The sequence below is a fragment of the Anastrepha obliqua genome, chromosome 2, assembly GCF_027943255.1.
Source record: "Anastrepha obliqua isolate idAnaObli1 chromosome 2, idAnaObli1_1.0, whole genome shotgun sequence".
NCBI classification, from domain to species: domain Eukaryota; kingdom Metazoa; phylum Arthropoda; class Insecta; order Diptera; family Tephritidae; genus Anastrepha; species Anastrepha obliqua.
This window is the reverse complement of record NC_072893.1, coordinates 63,175,740-63,195,749: the sequence shown is the minus strand read 5'-3', so window position 1 is coordinate 63,195,749 and position 20,010 is coordinate 63,175,740. Positions and strand designations below refer to the sequence as shown.

At 40.1% G+C, this 20,010-nt stretch overlaps 1 protein-coding gene across 7 annotated transcripts in view; it reads left to right on the top strand.

Annotated features, from left to right (window-relative positions):
- Positions 1 to 12,701, top strand: part of LOC129239307 (mucin-5AC) — a 55,339-nt gene extending 42,638 nt beyond the window's left edge. For 6 of the 7 annotated variants that reach the window (XM_054874724.1, XM_054874723.1, XM_054874720.1 and 3 more), the window contains 9 exons: positions 1,126 to 1,686; positions 2,916 to 4,678; positions 4,935 to 5,192; positions 5,268 to 5,764; positions 5,881 to 6,278; positions 6,550 to 6,645; positions 9,625 to 10,009; positions 10,090 to 10,171; positions 10,257 to 12,701. In XM_054874724.1, the coding sequence (XP_054730699.1) occupies positions 1,126 to 1,686; positions 2,916 to 4,678; positions 4,935 to 5,192; positions 5,268 to 5,764; positions 5,881 to 6,278; positions 6,550 to 6,645; positions 9,625 to 10,009; positions 10,090 to 10,171; positions 10,257 to 11,409 (5,193 nt within the window). In that variant the 3' untranslated portion in view covers positions 11,410 to 12,701. The remainder of the gene's footprint in view (positions 1 to 1,125; positions 1,687 to 2,915; positions 4,679 to 4,934; positions 5,193 to 5,267; positions 5,765 to 5,880; positions 6,279 to 6,549; positions 6,646 to 9,624; positions 10,010 to 10,089; positions 10,172 to 10,256) is intronic. The other variant, XM_054874726.1, reaches the window with a different exon arrangement.
- Positions 12,702 to 20,010: the final 7,309 nt, after the last annotated feature.

Below are 20,010 nucleotides of genomic sequence, written 5' to 3'. Positions count from 1 at the left end.
TAAAATTAAAACACAAAATTCTTTTTGATCCATTGTTTTGAGAATAACAAAAGTAGCGTCTCTCTTAGCACAATAACTCACGAACTAATGAATAGAATATCATGAAATTTTAACAGCTGTCTTTTTAAGGTTAGTACTAACTGAAAAAGAGGTGAAGCAATAAAACTAATGCCATATATGTGTTAGGCCCGGGACTTTTCAGCCCATGTGTTAGGCTTAAATTTCTAAAATGTTCCTAATTGCCAAGTAGGTGCCTGCTTGAACGTAATCTGAGGCTATTTAGGGGATATATCACCTTGGAAGAGGGTATCGTGTATATGGTATCCGTATCTTGTTTGTGTCTTTTGCAGCTAAAATTACCTCCATGAAGTGCCAGAATTATAGCTTATGGGCAGATATTTACAAAACGAGTTGTTCTTTTTTTCTTTAAAAAAAGTTGGGATCTTCTTCATCGAATAGACAGCCGAAATGGTGATGTCAATTGGGTCTCTACAAGCTGCAATTCGACTGGACTAGACAATATTTTGGGGGGTGTTAAGGAAAAATACTACACCAACTTTTCAGAGGTGATTTAAGAGTTGAAACGTAAAATCGAAATTGAATTTGGTGAGATGAATGCTGACACTCTCGAAAATGTACTGAAAAATTGCGTTAACAGTCTGGGCTATTGTAGGGCCAACCGTGGAAGTCATTTGAATGAAATTTTTCCATATTTAATATATGATTATAATTATTTACCCTTTTTTATATGATGTTATGAAATGTAAACTGTTATTTAAATAAGTAAGGAAGTGATAATTTAGTCCGCACCAAGCGCTTATATGGGGGTGGTTCTTGTCGGATAAAGAGGTCGGTAAAGAGTAATATGCGCAACAAGTTCCATTGAAATATATTAATTTTTGCTCGAGTTATCGAGCACACGGGCGGGAAATCGACTTCGCTAATCATTCTGAGTATTTTGGTGTATATGTATATGTACATATATATTTATCTATCTCGATTCTTTTGTGCTGTGTACAAGTCCTCGCGGATATAACAATTTTATGCTATATGGATATTTCTAAATTGTTTGTAAAAGAAAATCTTTTTTTTAATGACATGTGTATCTCATCGTTTTCTTTACAGGGCTCTGAAAGGTTGGGACCTATAGTTTTTCCTTCGACTCCTACTCAACACATCGCAAATGCGACTCCGAGCCCAACAACACCACGTAAATCGTCAGATTATCCACAGCAAGCGACAGGTGTTAACGTTAAAAGTGAAAACAATGAGAGTTTTCCGGCACCAATCGTTTCTGCGGGTGCGGGCCCGGGGCCTGGTGTGGGCGTGGGCCCGTCAATTGGAGTGGGTGGAGTCGGGAGTGGAGTTTCAGGAATGTCCCCTGCTGGATTGGGACAACAGAATAAAGATAATGTCCCATTGGGAAAGAGTAGTAGTCAAACTACTGCTCATTCGGTGGATGTCGTGCCGGGATCGGGTGTTCTATCACCGATGGTTCAGCCGGCTAGTACAAGTGGGCCTGCAACATCTGTACACGCGGCTACGATTACTAGTGAAAAGTCTTCGTCTGGTTCGAATGCACAACCAATACAACAACATCAGCAACTGCTTCCTCCACAACAGCAACTATCTGTGGCAAGCGTTCAGCCCAATTTGCCTCCATCTTTCTCCACAGCATCGCATCAGGTAAGCGAATACTATTTAAAAACATATATTCTTTAAGTAAATTTATCATTTTCATAAGTAGTTCTGCAATGGTTCCACTAAAGTTCATATTAATACAAACAAAAATTTAAGATCCGAATTCAAGGTTTCCTCTTAGTCATTGCTATGACAGACGGTTCTACATACCGTAGTGATTCAGGTTTTTCTTGAGTAAATGCTGCCGCCCCAGTAAACTGAACCTGTTTAATGGATTGCGAGAGAACTGTCCTAGTAGCGTTGGATCTATATAAAGCTTTCGGTGCCGTTAGACATGCCTCACTCCAATTTGATATTAGACTGGAGAGGTCCAGTGTAAATTTGCTGTGTAGTCATCAATAATATTATATTTGAGATCGAATCTCAAAAGAGAGGAGGCAAGGGGTGCAGCAAGGGTGTTGCCCTTTCTCCCTTGCTTTTCAGCTTCTATATTTCGAAATTTTCTCAACCACCAGATGGAGTTTCTTTGATCTTTGGCGTCTCGCTTTTTCACAAGAATGATAAGATTACTAGACTTGGCCAATAACTATGGTGAAAAACAAAATTGTGAGAGGAACTTCGACTGCCACGTAACGGCGGTGATGCCTCAGCCGAATTCTACACGATTATTTTACTCATATTCACACATTCGTCTAATCAGTCGTTGTTCAGACGGCAACGAAGTGACATTGTGTTAATTTTTTTTTTCATAAATCACTAACCCATTTCTACTTTTTTTCGATTCATAATCCTGCTACGTCAGCCCACCCACTGATTCTGTCAAATTGGCTGAGAGCCAGCTAACGGTCTGATATTGGCCACACCATTAAAAATATTTTCACCATCACTGCAAGGGAGCTCCAAATTTCTCTAAATAAATCCACAATTACAACAAAAAAGGTTACATTTATTCTATAAAAGTAAACAATTTAAATGTTAAAACGAACCGCAGATATTTGACTTTCAAAAAACTCTATACCAAATTTTCAGCATAGAATAAATCTGAAAATTATTAAAATTGTTCGGTAGAGACCATATCCAAAACTTTTTGATCGCTTGCCATGGAATCGTTCATATATCATGTAAAACCAAGTGCGTACAAATTGTAGAACCTTATCGCCCTTATGGGCTGTTTACGGTTTGTTTTCATTCAAATTAGATATGTGCGTCTTTATTGTTATTAAACCGTTAATCTAACCGTTTTTTGTTTTTCTTTTTTCTTAATAATTTTGCAGGTATCTACGGAAACCAGAAATATGGTCCCATCTTCAGTCCCACAGCAAATTATTGAGAGCCCGTTCGGTCCGAAGCTAGCAGCAAATCCAGTTGGCGGACATCTCGTTGCGTCGCCAATCAATGCCTCTATTCACGCAAAGAATTTGCCTCCAACACAAGGTAATAGTGTGCAATGTTCGGTAGCACCGATCTCAATGATGTCTGGTCCAATTACCACTACGGTAACCTCAACGCCTGTTATGGGTGGCTTCGGAGTAGGCAGCAGACTGGGTCCTGCACCACCTATGCACCATTTGCAAAGTAGTTTTTCATCAGTATCAGCTACAAATCCTAGTGTTGGTGTCAAATCAGGAGAGATGACAGGTGCGGCAGACGTACCAAAAAGTATTGGGGCGCCGCCACCCGTAATAAATGGCTTTATACCCGCTTTCCTACCGGGAAACGCGAACGCGCAAAATAGCGTTCGCATTTCACCTCATATGGCTCATATGGCACCAGTAACTAGTGGGGCGTCTATCTCCGTGGTGCCGCTTGCATCGACTTCAACCGCATCAACACCTGGCATTCCGGGACCTATTACCAATGCAAATGTAACGATGTCTTTACCAGTTACAATGGCGGCCTCGGCAGCATCAATGACACCAGCAACCATGGCAAACATGCCGAAAGGTCCTTACATGGTCAGCGCAACAACTGCAAGCACAATGCAAAGTGGTGTGTCAGCACCAAACCACGGCATATTTACACAGGGCAATGCAGCGATTGCTATTCCAGGCGGACCTCCGATGATGAGTGGTGTACCAAATGGCATGGCTCCAATGTTAATTCATTCGCCCTACCGCACGCCATACCCGGGATATCCCTTATATGCGCCATACAGCGGCCTGCCACACAGTCCTTATCTTCCACCTGCCGTGCCATCACCCAATGCATCTCCTCGCACAATAGATACACGCACTGGCAGGGAAATAACACCTTCGCCTAAAGTAGTTGCAGCCGGCATGCGACCGGTGACTCCAGTGACCAGCGCTACTTCAGCCTCGACGGCGCCTGTTAGCAGTAGTAGCGGTACAACAATTGCTGCACCACCACCACCACCGCCGTCGAATTTAGCTTCTGTCCAGTTGCCACTACAGGGTATGCTGCCAGGTTCAGGTCCAGGTCTGCCACCTGGGCAAGCACCTCATTTACTACACCACTTACCCTATGGGGCAAGCCCACATGGACCGCCACAACCAGTGCCAACTGGTGTAGGATTGCAGATGAGCATCGGCCATGGTTATAGCAGCAGCAGCGGCAGTAGCGGCAATAATACAAATACAACAACAACAGCAACTATCGCAAATCCAACGGCTTTAAGCAGTCAAAGTAATAACAGTGGCAATAACAGTAGCGGAGGGAACAACAGTGGCACCGGCGGAGCGGTGGGTGTTAGCAATACAGCAGTTCAACTGCAGCGTGGCGAGGGTTCACAGCTACTACCGCCACCACCTCCACATATGCTTTCACATCCACATCTACCACCGCCACCGAGCCATGTGGGAGCGGTAGCGGCGGGCCAACACATGGCGCCCATACCGCATATGCTTATGCATCCACAGCACGCAATGCTGCGCGGCATTTCTCCCAGTACTGCCAACACGAACAGCGGTAATAATTCTGCCCTGCCGTTGATTGGTGGTCCTGCTTCTTCATCTGTGATTCAGAGAGTTATCTCCCCTAAAAATGAAAATCCCAGCAGGGAGCGCGATATCGCATACAGGTACCATCCAAATGTCTATTACTGCACTTGTTTTCCTACCGATTGATGTTCAGTTTATACATATGCGATAACTTGATATTAGTGAAGTGTTTTTCACCTTAAAAATTGAACTCAGAACTCGAACTTTCAGAATGTCATCGCATATGGTTATAATATTGAATATCGAACCGATCACGCACTTAATTTCCTGCACTTACATAAAATACTGTACGATTTTTAACATTTGACTATGTGATGCGTAAATTATTCATTCCAGTATACCGCGCTCCGCGCCATCCATCAATACTCACAGCAGCGGCAGTAACAGTTTACAAACTGGTGCTTCACCGTACATAACAACTGCTGTCAGTAGCAGCGGTGTAGGGCCAGCCATGCCGGTGCCCTATAGCAGCACGGTTTCCGCTATGCATACAATGCATTCGCTTCCAACGACCACAATGGCATCACCGCACCAACAACACATTGCTACGCCGCCTAGTCTACCCTATCCACCAAAAAACACATTGTGGCCCAGGTAAACCAAAGCAAAAAAAAAAACTCATTATGCCGCTTTCAAATTATTTTTGACATAATAACATTAATACTTTAGTTCATCTCTGCAATTAACTCCATCAACGACGACGACGATCAGCACGTCATCATCATCCAGTCTGGCAACGCGTCCAACCCCGCCGCCGGCGACACCTCAGGCTTCATTAAATGTGGTTGGTGTGTCGGCTGCTTCAAATGCTGCGGCAGTTGCTGCTTCTATGCCTGCTAATTCAGCTTCACCCCAAACAACTCATGCTGTAGCTGGATCCGTTTCTACATTTCAGCCTCCATTTTTCATTACTCCATTGCCACCTCCTCCACCCACAGTGTCCGCTTCCTCTATGAGCAGCCCCGCGACTTCGCAATCTGCATCAATGGTATCATCGGGCAATGGTACGATAGTTGGAGTTGCGCCAGCGGCAGTTGGTACTACATCGTCATCTTCATCGTCAGTATCGACCACACAGACGACTGTGACAACAGCAACCAGTACGCCGGTAACAACATCAGCACCACATCCTTTCTCGGCCGAATCTCTATTTCAAACCAGTAAAAGTAATTAAGCTTATTAATTAATATATTGGAATTGTTATTACACACACACATTTTTCAATCTTTACTCCCCTATCCTTACCTTGGAATCATATTGTACTGACCTTTCGGTACGTTAGATGATCAAGCAGATCTGTTGAGGCGCGAATTGGACAGCAGGTTTCTCGATCGATCTGGTTTGGCTGTACAACCGCCGGCACCACCACCACCCTCCACATATTTACGTCAGGAGCTGCACCATCATCAGCACCAACATACTCACCTACATCAGCATCAACAGCTTATTCCGGCCGCTTTGCCGGCAGCACTTCCAGCTGCACCGCCCCCAGCACCGGCACCTATTTTTCCGCAGTTATTCAAAGACATTCCAAAAATTGCGGCAGTGGAAACACCGTTCTATCGCACCGGCATTGGTTTGCCTGGCTATTCGGGATATAATTCGGGATTGCTGCATCCAGGGCTGGGCGGAGCAACGCCCTTCATGCCGCCCGGACACCTCACTTCGTTCGCGCCAAAGGTAAAGCAATACTACTTATATTTCTACATGTACTGCATCAGCCACTGGGCACAACTACTTAATTCAAATGTTTTTTCCTAATGCTTGATCACATGCATACATACATACATATACCTACAATACAATTATACACAAATATTAAATCCACTAATCAACATCAACTATCCGCCAAGCAACATGCGTTCCTCTAACACTATTTCTCGTTTTCATGTTAACAATCATCATCATGTTACGTTTCGTATCCCACCAACCAATCAATCCAATAATTTAGCCGCCACCGCCATCATCGCCCTCCGCTAACACCAATGCCACGAACTCAAACAATCCACCAACGAATCTTGATTCCTCTAAATCTGCGAGGTTTACGGTATGTTTTTTTTTTGTTCTGAAGACCATACGTAGAAATCTGAACATTTGGAAAATATTATGTAAGAAGTATGTAGATTAGAGAGTAGGTCCGGAGTAATAACTAATCAAATATGGCTCTATTTGAGAGACTAAGAAAAACATTTACGCAATAAACAAATTCGTAAATGTCTTAATATTATTATTTTTTTTTTCTCTTTTTTTGGGAGAATAGGCATGAAAAACCTGAGTAAGTACTATTTACATTCACTTGTAAATGGTACGAACGATTTTAGTATTGTTGTAGAATTTTAGTAATTCGTTAAATGTAAACAATTTTGGATAACTCGCGACAGAAGAGAACATATCGCTCGTTTGCTGGATGGACGGCTTCAAGGTTTTCAATTAACTATGTTTCTATAAGTAAAAGTACATTTTCACTTAATGAAATTCTGTTAAAAGAACTTTTTACACATCATAAAACACGAGCTGTTGGTCATTACTGCATACTTATCTAAAAAAAAAAAATAATAAAAAATATTTTTGTTGGGTCATCACACTCTTGCAGCAAATGAGCGATATGGTATGTAAAGACTAAAAGCTTAGCGATTTACTATTTCATTTTTTTTTTTCGTTTGTTTGCGATCCTCGCATAGCCCTGAATAGAAGTTTTGCCCGGTTCCTTATACTAAGGCGCAAATATTTACCATTTTACTGCCGAACGAAGGAGTCAAGCCATTCAAAATGTTAGAATGGTATAGAAAAGTTGCAAGCGTACATACATATATTTCTCACGAAATTTTCCGTGCTATTTAATTTTTTTATGTTTGTTTTACAGTGTGAAATTATCCCTTTACTTTTGAGTTCTTATATAAAAGCACAAAATCAAATGTTCAAACTTTATAGCCTGTTTCCACCGAGGCTTGGCTACATTTACAGTCCAAATTTTCATTCCACTATTGTATCAAAGTACGCAAACTCTAATTCAGAGGTTAAGGTTAAGTTAATTTTGCTAGCCCATCAGAAAATGTTATGTTCACAGTGATAGCCCCATTACAAATGGATATGGGTACCTTTAGGAGTAGAGCCAAAAACGAGGGTTTATTAGTTATATTTTTTATAGTAGAATTTTGAATTATACAGGATGTACAGCAAGTCGTTCCTTTACTCAAAAAAACTGTACCTGGAGAACTTTTGAGTGTGTAACTGAAGAACTCTTCGTATTCAGAAGTTACAAGACTTAGTTCGACATTTTTCTTCTGGCAATTTGAGGAAAAGTATCAAATTAAATAAAAAAAACCAGATAGCGGTAAAACTGAATAAATCAGTGATACCCCTAGTCTATGCACGCACCTTCCTTTTTCTTTTGTAAGAGCTAGCTTTGTATGTATAAATGTATAAATTTTTGTCAGTGTAGCAAATCAATGTGGCTCTAATGAAGACTCTGGAAGTGTGACGTTTTGACTGGAAAAGTGGTTTTTTTCGTTCCTCCATAAATTTGTAGTTGATCTCCCGTTGGTCTCCCGTTCTGTACCTTAAGAGAGTAATTTTATTATTAGACAGTTCCTAAGGTTTTAGTCCTAAGTGTCAAGGATAATAAATTACAAGATCTGGCCTTCAGCTGGTGAAAAACGAAATTGAACGAATAGCAGAATTTTCCCGCGCACTTCACAAGTATTCACACACTCGTCCAAACAATCGATGCTCAGACGTGTTGATTTTTTTTTCGTGTATCACCGACACAATCTCAGTTTTTTCGTAAACGTAACGGCCGGTTACCTCAAACCATCAGCTGATTTTTTCTTTCTTGAATTCGTTGAGCGCCAGTTAACGGTCTAATGTGGCTAGCCCTCAGAAATGTTTTCACCAAGCGAAGTGTAAAGAAACAGACAAAAATGTAAACAATTGCGATGGAAACACTTAGAGTTGGATTATGAGTAGCAAAGCAAACATGCATTTGCCACAATTCGGCAAACGAGCGGCGAGCACAAATTTTAGGTATCATCACTGTGAGCGATTGTTCAAGACTTAGACTACTTATTTAGAATAATTTTGCTTTGAAATGTCAAATTTGTCGAATTTGGATGAACGTTTCTGCTAAGTATAATTGCTTTGTTTTTGGCATGCCAACAGCAAATACAAATAAGTCCCTCATCATGCTTCAAAATTCGCTTCGCAGCTCCTAATACCACTCTTAATATTATATTTCTGAACCTTGACAGAGTTCTTAAATACAGTTAAGTTCAGGAGGAAATAAGCTAATAAGTTGAAAAATAAAAAATTCGTTTACACTAATTTAAGTACACCTGTTTTAGGTATTTGCTCAAATTGTTCATTGCTTATAAAAAAATAATTTAATGGTTGTCCTCGCTAACGTAGAATTATCTAGTCTATTTCATGTTATGGGCGTTTATACGTCGATCGGGTCTAAATTATCGGACCGACTTGGATTTATAACTGGCAAGGACTGTCACAGTAATCCCCAGAAATAAATATACGTAGATTGTTTAGCCTACTGCAGTGCAAAGGACCGGCAATTTTTTTATTTACAACCAAGCAATTCAGTTACTTCTTTTTTTAATCTAAATTTTGAAATATTGCATACTGTTAGTGGACATTTTTTAGTGTAGTGCTGCACCAGGGTACAGAAAATGGATCATGTTTTAATTATTTTTTTTTTTTATTATTTATTATTTTTTTTTTTTTTACTTTTTTTTATTATTAAGTTCTTTTTTTTAATTAAAAATTATTATTGGTTACTTACTATTAAATGAAAATTTTGAAACTTCCGTAGCTTTAATATAATAATTTTATTAATCGCGACTATATCCTGTCATATTTATCATAATCATTCTTAAAAAAAATGTTTCCATCAATTCCTATGCTGCAATTTTCACCTCCTCACATTAAAAAATTAAAAACATTAAAACACACATATGCCTCTGTATATTCTTTAGAACATTACCAAGCCAATTTAACCAATTTTCATATTCCTCAATAGAAAACTGGTCGGTGGAATGCTATGCATGTGCGTATCGCGTGGGAGATTTACTACAACCAAAACAAACAAAATCCTGACAAGTTGGCAAATAGCCAGGTCGGCGTTGCTGGCGGAACCCCAGTGGGGGTATCACAAAGTGGTGCTCCTTCGTCTTTGAATGTGACTGGCAGTGTTGGCCCCTCGCCATCTTCATCGGTAACGCTTAGCGGCCTTAAAACTTCGCCAGCGCTCTCAATTAGCTCCGCATCGCCGCACATGCTGCATCGCCCGGGAGAGTTGCCACCGGGCGCCATGGCAGCGTATGCCGGTACTTTGCCAGGTCGTTCGCCATTCGAAACATCGCCGTTATCGACGAGTTTCATAGGAGCACCACCCAGTCATATTGGTAATTTCTTTATAGGCTCTAGCCTACGTTTAAATTGCAAGTAAATGCTAAATAAAATATTTGTATTTATTGCGCTTTAGGCACAGCAGTGTCGCCATTCGGTCGCTACGCTGCCCCGTTTGGATTCGGCTTATCACATTTTGGCTGTGACACGTGGCGGCCGTAAGTACTTTCTATGTTTAAATGCGACTATGATTTTTATTACTTCGTGTGTGCATTATTAACTATGTATTTGCATTTGTCGCAGATTGCAACGTGCTGTCGCATATCATCCAGGTGCTACCAGCACTCCTATGTGGCCCCTGAAACCTGATCCGGCCCTGGATAATGCGCGTCGTGAAGCAGAGGAACGCGAAAGGGAGCGCGAAATGCGTGAACGCGAGCAACGCGAACGTGATCGACAACGTCGCGAACGTGAAGCGCGGGAACAAAAAGAAAAAGAGGAGAAAATCAAACGTGAACAACAGGAGCGTGAACGCGAACGAGAGCGGGAGCGCGAGCGCAAAGAGCGTGAACGCCGAGAAATGGAGCGACGGGAAATGGAGCGTGAACGGATGTTGCAGCAGCAGCGAATTAACGAGAACAATAAATTATCTCAGGTGGCTGCTGCCGCTGCTGCAATGAATACAACGTCACGTGATCGTTCTCCACATCGCAGCATGAACGATCCGCTGGGCGGGCCTAGCGGTGGTGAGATACGTATTAAAGAAGAGCACCCGCGCACAAAAGAAGAACAAGATGCAATGCTTATGCGCGCTTCAGCGGCTGCCGCCGTGGCGGGCGACCCACGTTACCATCAATCCATAGCGGTAGCGCAGGCAAGTGCGGCAGCTGCCGCTCATCATGCATCCTTTATGGCCGGACGACATGGGCCGCATGCAGTGGGACCTCCACCACCACCTCATCTCGCCCGCACAATGATGCCACCCACATTAGGCGGACCACCAATGACACATTTCGGACCACCCGGCCCACCCGGTTGGCCAATGGATCCCTATCGTGATCCATATGCTCCAATGCTACGCTATAACATAATGGAAGCATTGCGCCATGAAGAGGAGAGACACAAAGTGGCCCTGAGTATGTATGCAGCGCAGTCAGCGGCTCACCTACGCGGCAAAGAACCCAGCCCTATACCGCCGCCGACAGTGGGAGGTCCATTAGGGCCACCACCGCCGCCACCACATCATCGTATTCAACAGTCACCACACCACCAACAATCCACAAATTTGCCACCGCCACCCACGATCATAGGCAAACCGCCAACGCTTGGGGGCATGCCACATCCGATTACCGTTGATGTGCATCACCCCACAAAGAAGGAAGATCCCGGTGCGAATGTAGGTGTAGGAGTGGGTGGAATGCAAACAGCGCCTTCGCCAGCGGCACCGGGTCGATGATAAATAACAACTAATCCATAGTATCTGTAATTGGCGAAAGGTGGATAAAGCATGTGGGCAAAACTTGCTAATTTTTGTAAATGTGTTTTTGTTTGTGCAAACTTGATCGCTTTAACTCCAATTTCTTTTTATTGTTGGGTATACTGTAATGTGTAGAAGCATGTATAAAGCAAATCAGCAAATCTTCGTACATTTACAAGTATATATGTATATGCAATATTTATTCAAAAGTAGTATGTATATGTATTAACATTGAAAATAATGCAAGTAGCGTATATGCAGCAGAGAGAAGCAACAATTATAAAGACTTTTGAATATCTTTCTTAAAAATGGCAATATTCTGCGAAGTGATTCGTAGACTTTGCAACTGTATAAAACATATTTTAATTTTATTGTATAAAATATTTAAAAACAAGTATATTTAACTGACGATATGTATATGGAAAAATATGAGGAATTAAACATTAACTTGGTCACATACATACATAATTAATACAAAATCGCAGACTCGAACTTATGCATACTCGATATAACTTAGTGGTAATAAATAAGACGTGAAGAAAACCTTCAAAAAAAAAAAAAACAAAAACAAAAACAAAACAAACAAAAGGTTTTTGGACACACAGACAGCATGTAAGATATTATAGGCGACCTGTCGAATTGAATTGATTACAATTGAACGTACATAATATATGACAACACACTTCGTATACATACATTTGTACGTAGCACATAACATGACATGTGCAAACAAGAAAAACAAAAAGAAAACACTTTCAGAAAGAACGAGCAACCAGTTAGTTTGTAAATGTATTAAAATTGGTAGTACATACGTAGGTTTATATACATTCATATATAAATAATTGCATAAAAAATCTAATTAGTACGTAAATCGTGAGCACACACTCCCTGTGTATCCTTTCCACATCCACTTATCCAAAAATTATCCACCATCATCTACCTATGTATGTCCACACCTGCACCTAAAACAAAGTATATATATATATATAAATATTTAGAGCATTTGTATTATTTGTATAATGATGGTATAAAGCAACAAATTATATATTAAATTTATAATTATAAAATTATTATCATTAAGTAGCTTTACATTATTTATAAAAAAGTTAAAATAAAATAAAATCTAAGATGGAAGTGAATAAGTAAGATACATACACGCAACACGAGAAACAACAAGAAAATAAAAGTGAACTAATTTGCATATTATGTAATGTAATAAACGGATATAAATTAAAGATAGAAACAATGCTAAAATATTATAAAAAAACATATATAGTTTCATTTTTATTTCTCTCAAGGGGTTAGGGGTAGTCAGAGGCCCGAAAAAATGATGGTTTTTAATTTGTTGTTTTTGTTAACAGTAATAGAAGCCTCGTCTGTGTAGGGTATATCACCGGTCGTCTTCGTCTGGCTCATCTAAAGGTAAGCCCAGGAAACATGCTGTTTCGACGGGTTGGGTCCAGAGGGAGAGGGGTGTTAGATGAGTAGGTTTTGAAGGGCATGTGAAAAGGTGGTTAGGGCCGTTCGGGGTACCTTCACATGCCGGACATATGTTTGGTATGTCGGGGTCAATTCTGGATAAGTAGGAGTTTGACCTGCTACAGTATCCAGAACGTAATTGTGCCAGTTGTGGTGGCGGTTGGTGGTGCCGGCCTATCAGGGGGAGTAGCAGCCGTTGAGGCATCAGACGCCTGTTGGCGGGAGCAACACGTGGCCACATACCGTGTGGACCACTCCCTATGAGTCTTAAGGCTTGAACAGGTCTTAAGGTGGCTCCACACGTTGCACTTATTGCACCTAACCGATATGGAGTTCGGGTGGAGCCGTTTATGGCATACGCAGCAATAGAATACCTCTGGCACAGGGTTGGATTCAATACCAGCCCTGAGGAGAAGTATTTGGAGCAAGGTTGCTGCGAGGAGTTGCTCCTGTGACGTAAGGGGTGGGGTGATACACTGTTCACTAGACAGGGCTAGTTTACTGCGGCGGCAACCCTTGGTCGGGAAAACCCCGAGTCATTCCGGTAACGTAGAACCGGCTGCCATGGGAATAGATGATTTTCAATCATTTCTTTTTGCTAGTCAGTTGCTTTATTATACAAAAATAAAAACATAGCATTAATACGTCATGTTTCGATTTGACTTTAGCAAAATTTCAACAAAAAAAATTAATAATTGTAAAAGTTATCGCTGTTTGTGTGGAGCCCGTTTCACCAGAAGTCCCTTGCGTTGATTACACAGGCCGACAAAATTTAACCAACATTCAGACCCAGAAACCAGACTATATATTTCCGAAGGTTTATGATGTGCAAAATGCGATATCTCAGCGAAAAAAAATGATATTTGAGCAAACTCAGCGCCATTTGAAAAAAGAAGGCTTGTGTTTAAAGACGCCATCCTTCAATTTTGGTGAAAGAAAACATCTGCAAGGCTAATGGCTACCTCAAATATGGGTAAAAAAGGTGTTTTTTGTACTTTTAGGTTAGGATATCTCGAAAACCAGAGCTGATAGAGCAATTTTGAGGCCAGATTTCGATTCATCGCATCAAAATCCTTCGAAAATATATAGTCCGGTTTCTGGGTCTGAGATGCTGTCCTTGGAAATTCATCTAAAATCAATCGGACAAGAGAAATTAGTTTCATTAATGATAATCTTCTGCCTGATCGATTCCGGAGCGGCCTTTGTTAATTGTTGAATAACTCGAAAAGTATTTATCAAATTTTCACACAATTATTTTAAGATATTATAGGTACTTTAAGAAAATGCAAGAAAAAAATCAATTTTTTTGAAAATTCTGACTACTCCTAACCCCTTAAACTTCAGTAAACGCACTGGGTGGTGAGTGAGTCGCCCCACAAAATGTTTGGTGGGTTGTGGTTTGTTTATTTCTAACATCTGAAAATATACCGTTAGCTGTATTTTAGAAACGCCGATTTTACTCGTCGAATTCATGATCTAAACAAAATCAAGACGCACACCACAAAAAGGAGAAGAGCTCGGCCAAACACCCAAAGAGGGTGTAAGTGCTAATTTTTACCGCACAAATTTGGCCGTAAAAAAAGTTGCCCAGGTCTAAATTTACCCCATTTTATAAAAGTATCACATTCGATGTGATATTTCTGGCCACTTTGGCAACTATTGCCAATATATTGAATTGGAATAAATAGGAGTTTGACACTATATAATAAAAAATGATTATTTTTTCAAATTTTATTTAAAAATATTTCAAATTTAGGACCATATAATAAAAAACCGGTTTGGTGCTGCAATATTGCCGTTTTTATCATGAGGTACAGAATGCAGAGTGTGGTTGTTGAAGTTGTTGAGTATTTCTACCGAAATAATCCTAATTAGCGACCAGCAGTGGCGTAGATAGGGGGGATCAAGGGGATTATCTGCTGAAACGACTGCGAAGAAACTTCGTTGTGAAGCGTCAGGCAGTGAAAATACAGTCGAAGAAAATTCTCTCGATGAGAGTGGAGAGAGTGTTGAACAATGCATCCCTCAAGAAGTTATAAATAAAAATGACATCGGAAATTTTGTCGACACACGTTTGAATGATTCCCAAAGGTTCGATTTATTAAAAAATGTTTGGGTCCCATCTAAAAATTATGTGCTTCCGTTGCTGCAAAAGTTTGAAGCTCGAGGATTAAAGTTTTGTTATAAATGGCTGGAAGAATTTTCCTGGCTTGCCTACTCAGAATTACACCAAGGAGCATTTTGTATTTCGTGTGTAGCATTTGCTAAAAGTGGTGGCAAGGGATCGCAAAATTTGGATCAATTAGTGAAAACGAAATTCGACAATTGGAAAAAAGCAAAGGAAGCAGGTTTCGAGCATTTTTTATAAAATACATAATGTCTTTTCAATCATAAATTATTGATAAGTTTATCCATGACTTTTCAATATTCTTTGAACTCACCCAGTCAAATAATTCGTATCGATTTCATTTTATTTGTATGATATTATCACCTTTTAAAAATACTTTTAGAAGCACCACCCAGAATTTTAGAAACGAATGAGAATTACATAAAAGATTCTTTTACGAGATGTTCACATGTAATTTTGGTCCTTTATTCTCATATGTGAAATTTTCATGTGAGATTTTTTCATGAGAATTCCACGAAATTCTTATATGAGAACGACATACCAGAATCACATGTGAAAATCTTACATCAAAAACTCATATGAGATTCTCATCTCTTCTTCAACATCAGGGTGAATTAGGTGGATCGACAGGTGGAATCTGATCGCTTGAACGGATTGACTGCTCCAGCTATTCATCATGATATTCCAATCACAGCTGATGAAGTCATAGATGAGTTATCGAAAAAATCCCGAAAACTTGATTTTCTTCTTTAATTGATGCAAGCATTTTTTGCATATTGAGGGCATCCAAGTGAAAAAATTTATTCGTAATTTTTTGTTTGTTTATATAGAGTATGGTAAGTGATTCCCATGATTATGGAAAAAGAAAACCGATAAAAATATATTGAATCTAAAAAAAAGATATTGTCAAATTATATCCCCCCCCCCATTACAAAAAGCTATCTACGCCACTGGCGACCAGCACCGTTTTACTACCACTGTTCTCGTGTGATGATGTCTTTTTTTTCTAAATCAGATCTATATTGTGAGACCCAAGTATAGCAGCAAATTCTTTAACTCGATGTCTGAGATCTAGTTAATTTGCTGTCAGAAACACTTGCTGAAAGAGCGAAGCCGTGCCCTAGCTAGCTTTGGACATTCACATAAATAGTGGAAAGACTTTCCTTCACTTTCCTTCACCCCTTCCGCTATGCAATTCTAGTTCCGCTCTAAACTGTAAGACTACTTTGGATGAAATGGAGTTGGAGTCTAAGGCCTTGATAGCTGCTTGACTGTTTGAGAAGATAGCTACTCTTGCACCAACTTCCTTGTAGAGTTTTAGTGATTTACATGCTTCTCTGATCGCTAACACCCTGACATAGCTAGGAAATCGAATTGACTGAGGTAGGTTGAGCGGGTCCGAATCGAAGTCAGCTCCCACATCACAGTTCATCTTAGAACCGTTAGTGTAGATTTCAATATCGTACCTTCCAATCACCTTCTCTTTGTCCCATTCAGCTCTCGGTGGAAAACGTACCGTAAAGTCTTTCTTGAAGTTAAGGTCGGCGACTGTGTAGTCTGGGAGGGAGGATCTTGCTGTGACCGTACGAACCTGTTGTCCAGCTTCCTATGTCTCTGAGTCTCACCGCGCTGCAAGTAGCGATTGTTCTTATATGTAAGTCTAATGGTAATCGATGTGTTAGTACATTGAGAGCTTCAGTAGGATTGGTGCTAAGCGCTCCTGTGGATAAGATGCACGCTGTTCTTTGTATCTTGTTCAGCTTGGTTTGGTTGTATTTCTTTTCTATTGCGGGCCACCAGACTAGTATTGGCCTTTCAATGGCTGTGTAAGACCATGCAGAGGTGTGACTGACGTCAGACCGTTAACTGGTTCTCAGCCTCCGTTTATGCTACTTCGTTGCCGTTTGAATTTCGTAGCGTACAGAATTCTGCTGCCGAATCCCCAATTACGTGCCAGCCAAAGTTACTCTCTCGCTTCAGATGGTTGAACCTTGTAATATATCATCATTGAGAATTCTGCTGCCGAAACCTCGATGACGTGGCAGTTACTCCCATGATTTCACTTCGGATGGCCAAACCTTGTAAATAATCATCCTTGCCTTGATAGCCTTTTTGGGCTGCGCGTATACCCGTAAAGGATCATTTCAAAGCAATCGGATTAAGAGCCCGGCCAGGATTGCCGCGCCTGTTCACGAGGAGGGACGTGTTTTAGTAATTTTTGCTGTAATTGTGAAACATTACAATACTCCACTTGGCTGAAGTGACAATCTTTGAGCGGATATATATGTATCTGTGCCATTCGAGTAATTTACAATCAAAGTGCATTAATAAAGCGCGCTGGATACTGGAATTCACCTTTAATTCGTGATTCAATAATAAAAGTTTGCTCAGTAAAAACTTTCTCGTTCCCTCTTAACAAATCGAATCTCTTAGCAAAATATTGTGTGGCTAACTCTAGAAATTTTGATTAAAAGTGAAGGAAAAGTAAAATTTTTGGGAAAAATATTTTGTTTTCAAAAAGATGTGCTTATGAGCAGAAACTCGCTAAGGCGAATGTATCGATACGTTCAGGATCAGTAGGACATGGAATACATACATATATTCTGATATCCCGTTTAAATCAGGACATCATATAGTATTTCTTTGCGGTAATGCACGTGAAAGATGGACTCTTTGACAATCCGAGCCCAATGCAGTATAAGAAAGTTCGGATTGACGGAACATGTTTCCAATTAGCCTATCTTCACATGGGTGGACGAAGTGTCCAGAGGAAGCTTAGGAAGCCCAGCACCAGCTTTCTGAGTATTGTTAAAAAATTTGAGCACGCAACAGCTACTTTGAAAAGCTTATTGCGTGTTCGGAGCACGTAAATGGCAGAGTCGATGTCAAGAGGTTTTTTTCAGAACAAGAATTTATAAGTTAATTAAACATTTACACAAAACAATTCGAAATAAGTATAATTATTAAGTAGTATAATTATTAATATAATAATAATCAACTTAAATAAGTAAATGTAGTTTGTCAAGTAGTTCGAAAAAAAATCATGACTTGAGGGTCAAAACTCAAAACTTCAGTGGGCAACGCATAGTAAAGTAGGGTGTAAGTATGTATGTATGTTTATAGTTAGCTTTTAGTCAATTAAATTTATGACTGAAATTAAAGCTTCACAAAGACGAAACTTCGCAACTTTGACATCTATTTTAAAAGTAAAAATTAACTTACAAAAAATTCATCAAGATACGTGGCTGTCTCTTGATCGAAAAAGGCGAAATCAGATCGATCACGCTGCGATAGATGGAAGACACACTTTTGGTATTTTAGATGTACAGTTTGTCAAGAATATCATAGTGAAGAGAAATATTATATAAAATTTTAGCTTTGATCAAGAATTCCAACAACAAATAACAACAAATATGCCCAAGGAGGACATACAAAATACCATTAACCCCAAAAGACTGCATTTTTTGTTGTTTTCATCAGTTATGCAAATATTTTTTTGACACTTTTTAAATAGAGTAAACATCTGTTTTTGTTGTTGTTTTTGTAATGTGTGTGTTTATTTAATAACTGTTGGCGCCTAATAGTCGTAGACAAGTACAGTAATGGAATGTGTGTATAAATTTTTTGTTTGCTTTTTTAGTTTTGTGACTGACATCCAGAGCATGCTTGAATTATGCAGGGAATACTTGTCAAACCTGCTAAATAGTGACAACTGCGTATGTCACAGAGAATGTGAATATCACGATACCTCACTCGTTGACGACGGGACTGTCCTTTCGCTACCCGACCATATCACGGTGAGTAAAGCGATAACGTGGCTAAAGAACAACAAAGCCATGGAAGCTGACGGACTGTCGGCTGAGCTACAACAACGGTTTTAACAACCGCGTTGTGAGTTCTGCCTTTTCCAAACTGAATAAAGGAGCAAGGCCAATGGGTCTGGTGGTACCTTCAGTAATCAAGCAAACAGTCGACACACTCACGCATCGGCGCCCACGTCACTGTTGATAGTTATGATCTTGAAATTGTTTAGAGGCTGCGTTTATTTATTGTTTCTTTTTTTGATGCGTTTATAGGTTCCCATGATGTTTAAGAAACATCTAGTTATATCGTCTCTGGAAAAGAGCTTTCCACATCTTTAATTTCTTGCAATATAGTTTCCCAAATGGTATTTCGTTTCTTTTTTTTGCCGCTAAAATCAGCTTCATGGCGAAGTCTTGTCGTAATTAATAACTTTTTGCGTTCATGTGTCCACTTCTTTTCTCTGTAACATAGATATAAATATACGTTTTCAATTATTTGTAAAGATTCAAACATAAATAAACAAATTAATAGTATATTTATAATAAATAAAGCGACTTACTCTGCCATTGTAGTTTCTTTGAACACGCTTTGCATACCAAACAAAACTGATGCACGATTTTGACATTTTATGCGCATCTAAATGAGTTGCCAACCGATTAGGAACATGAGGCGTTGCCATAAAATTCACGAATACATTTAGGAACTATATGAGTTGTAAATATGCATTGCAACTTGCATTTAGGAAATGGGCCATACTTTGGACTAAGTAGGCAATTGAGTAGAAAAGTCTTCTCTCGACGAACAAAACTAACACTCTACAAGGCTCTCATCATGCCCGTCCTAACGTATGGCGCAGAAGCATATCCGATGAGGAATCACTTGGAGTGTTCGAGAGAAAGATTCTGCGTAAGATTTTTGGATCTTTGCACGTTGGCAACGGCGAATATCGTACGCGATGGAGCAATGAGCTGTATTAACTTTACGATGAAATAGATATCGCGCAGCGAATAAAGATCCAGCGCCTACGTTGTCGTCCGAATGGAAACAAACGCTCCGGCTCAGAAAGTATTCGATGCGGTACCAGCTGGTGGTAGCATAGAAACTTTTTTCACTTTGTGTGTCCAACTGGTGCCGGTTAGCACGGGAAAGAAACGACTGACGTGCTTTGT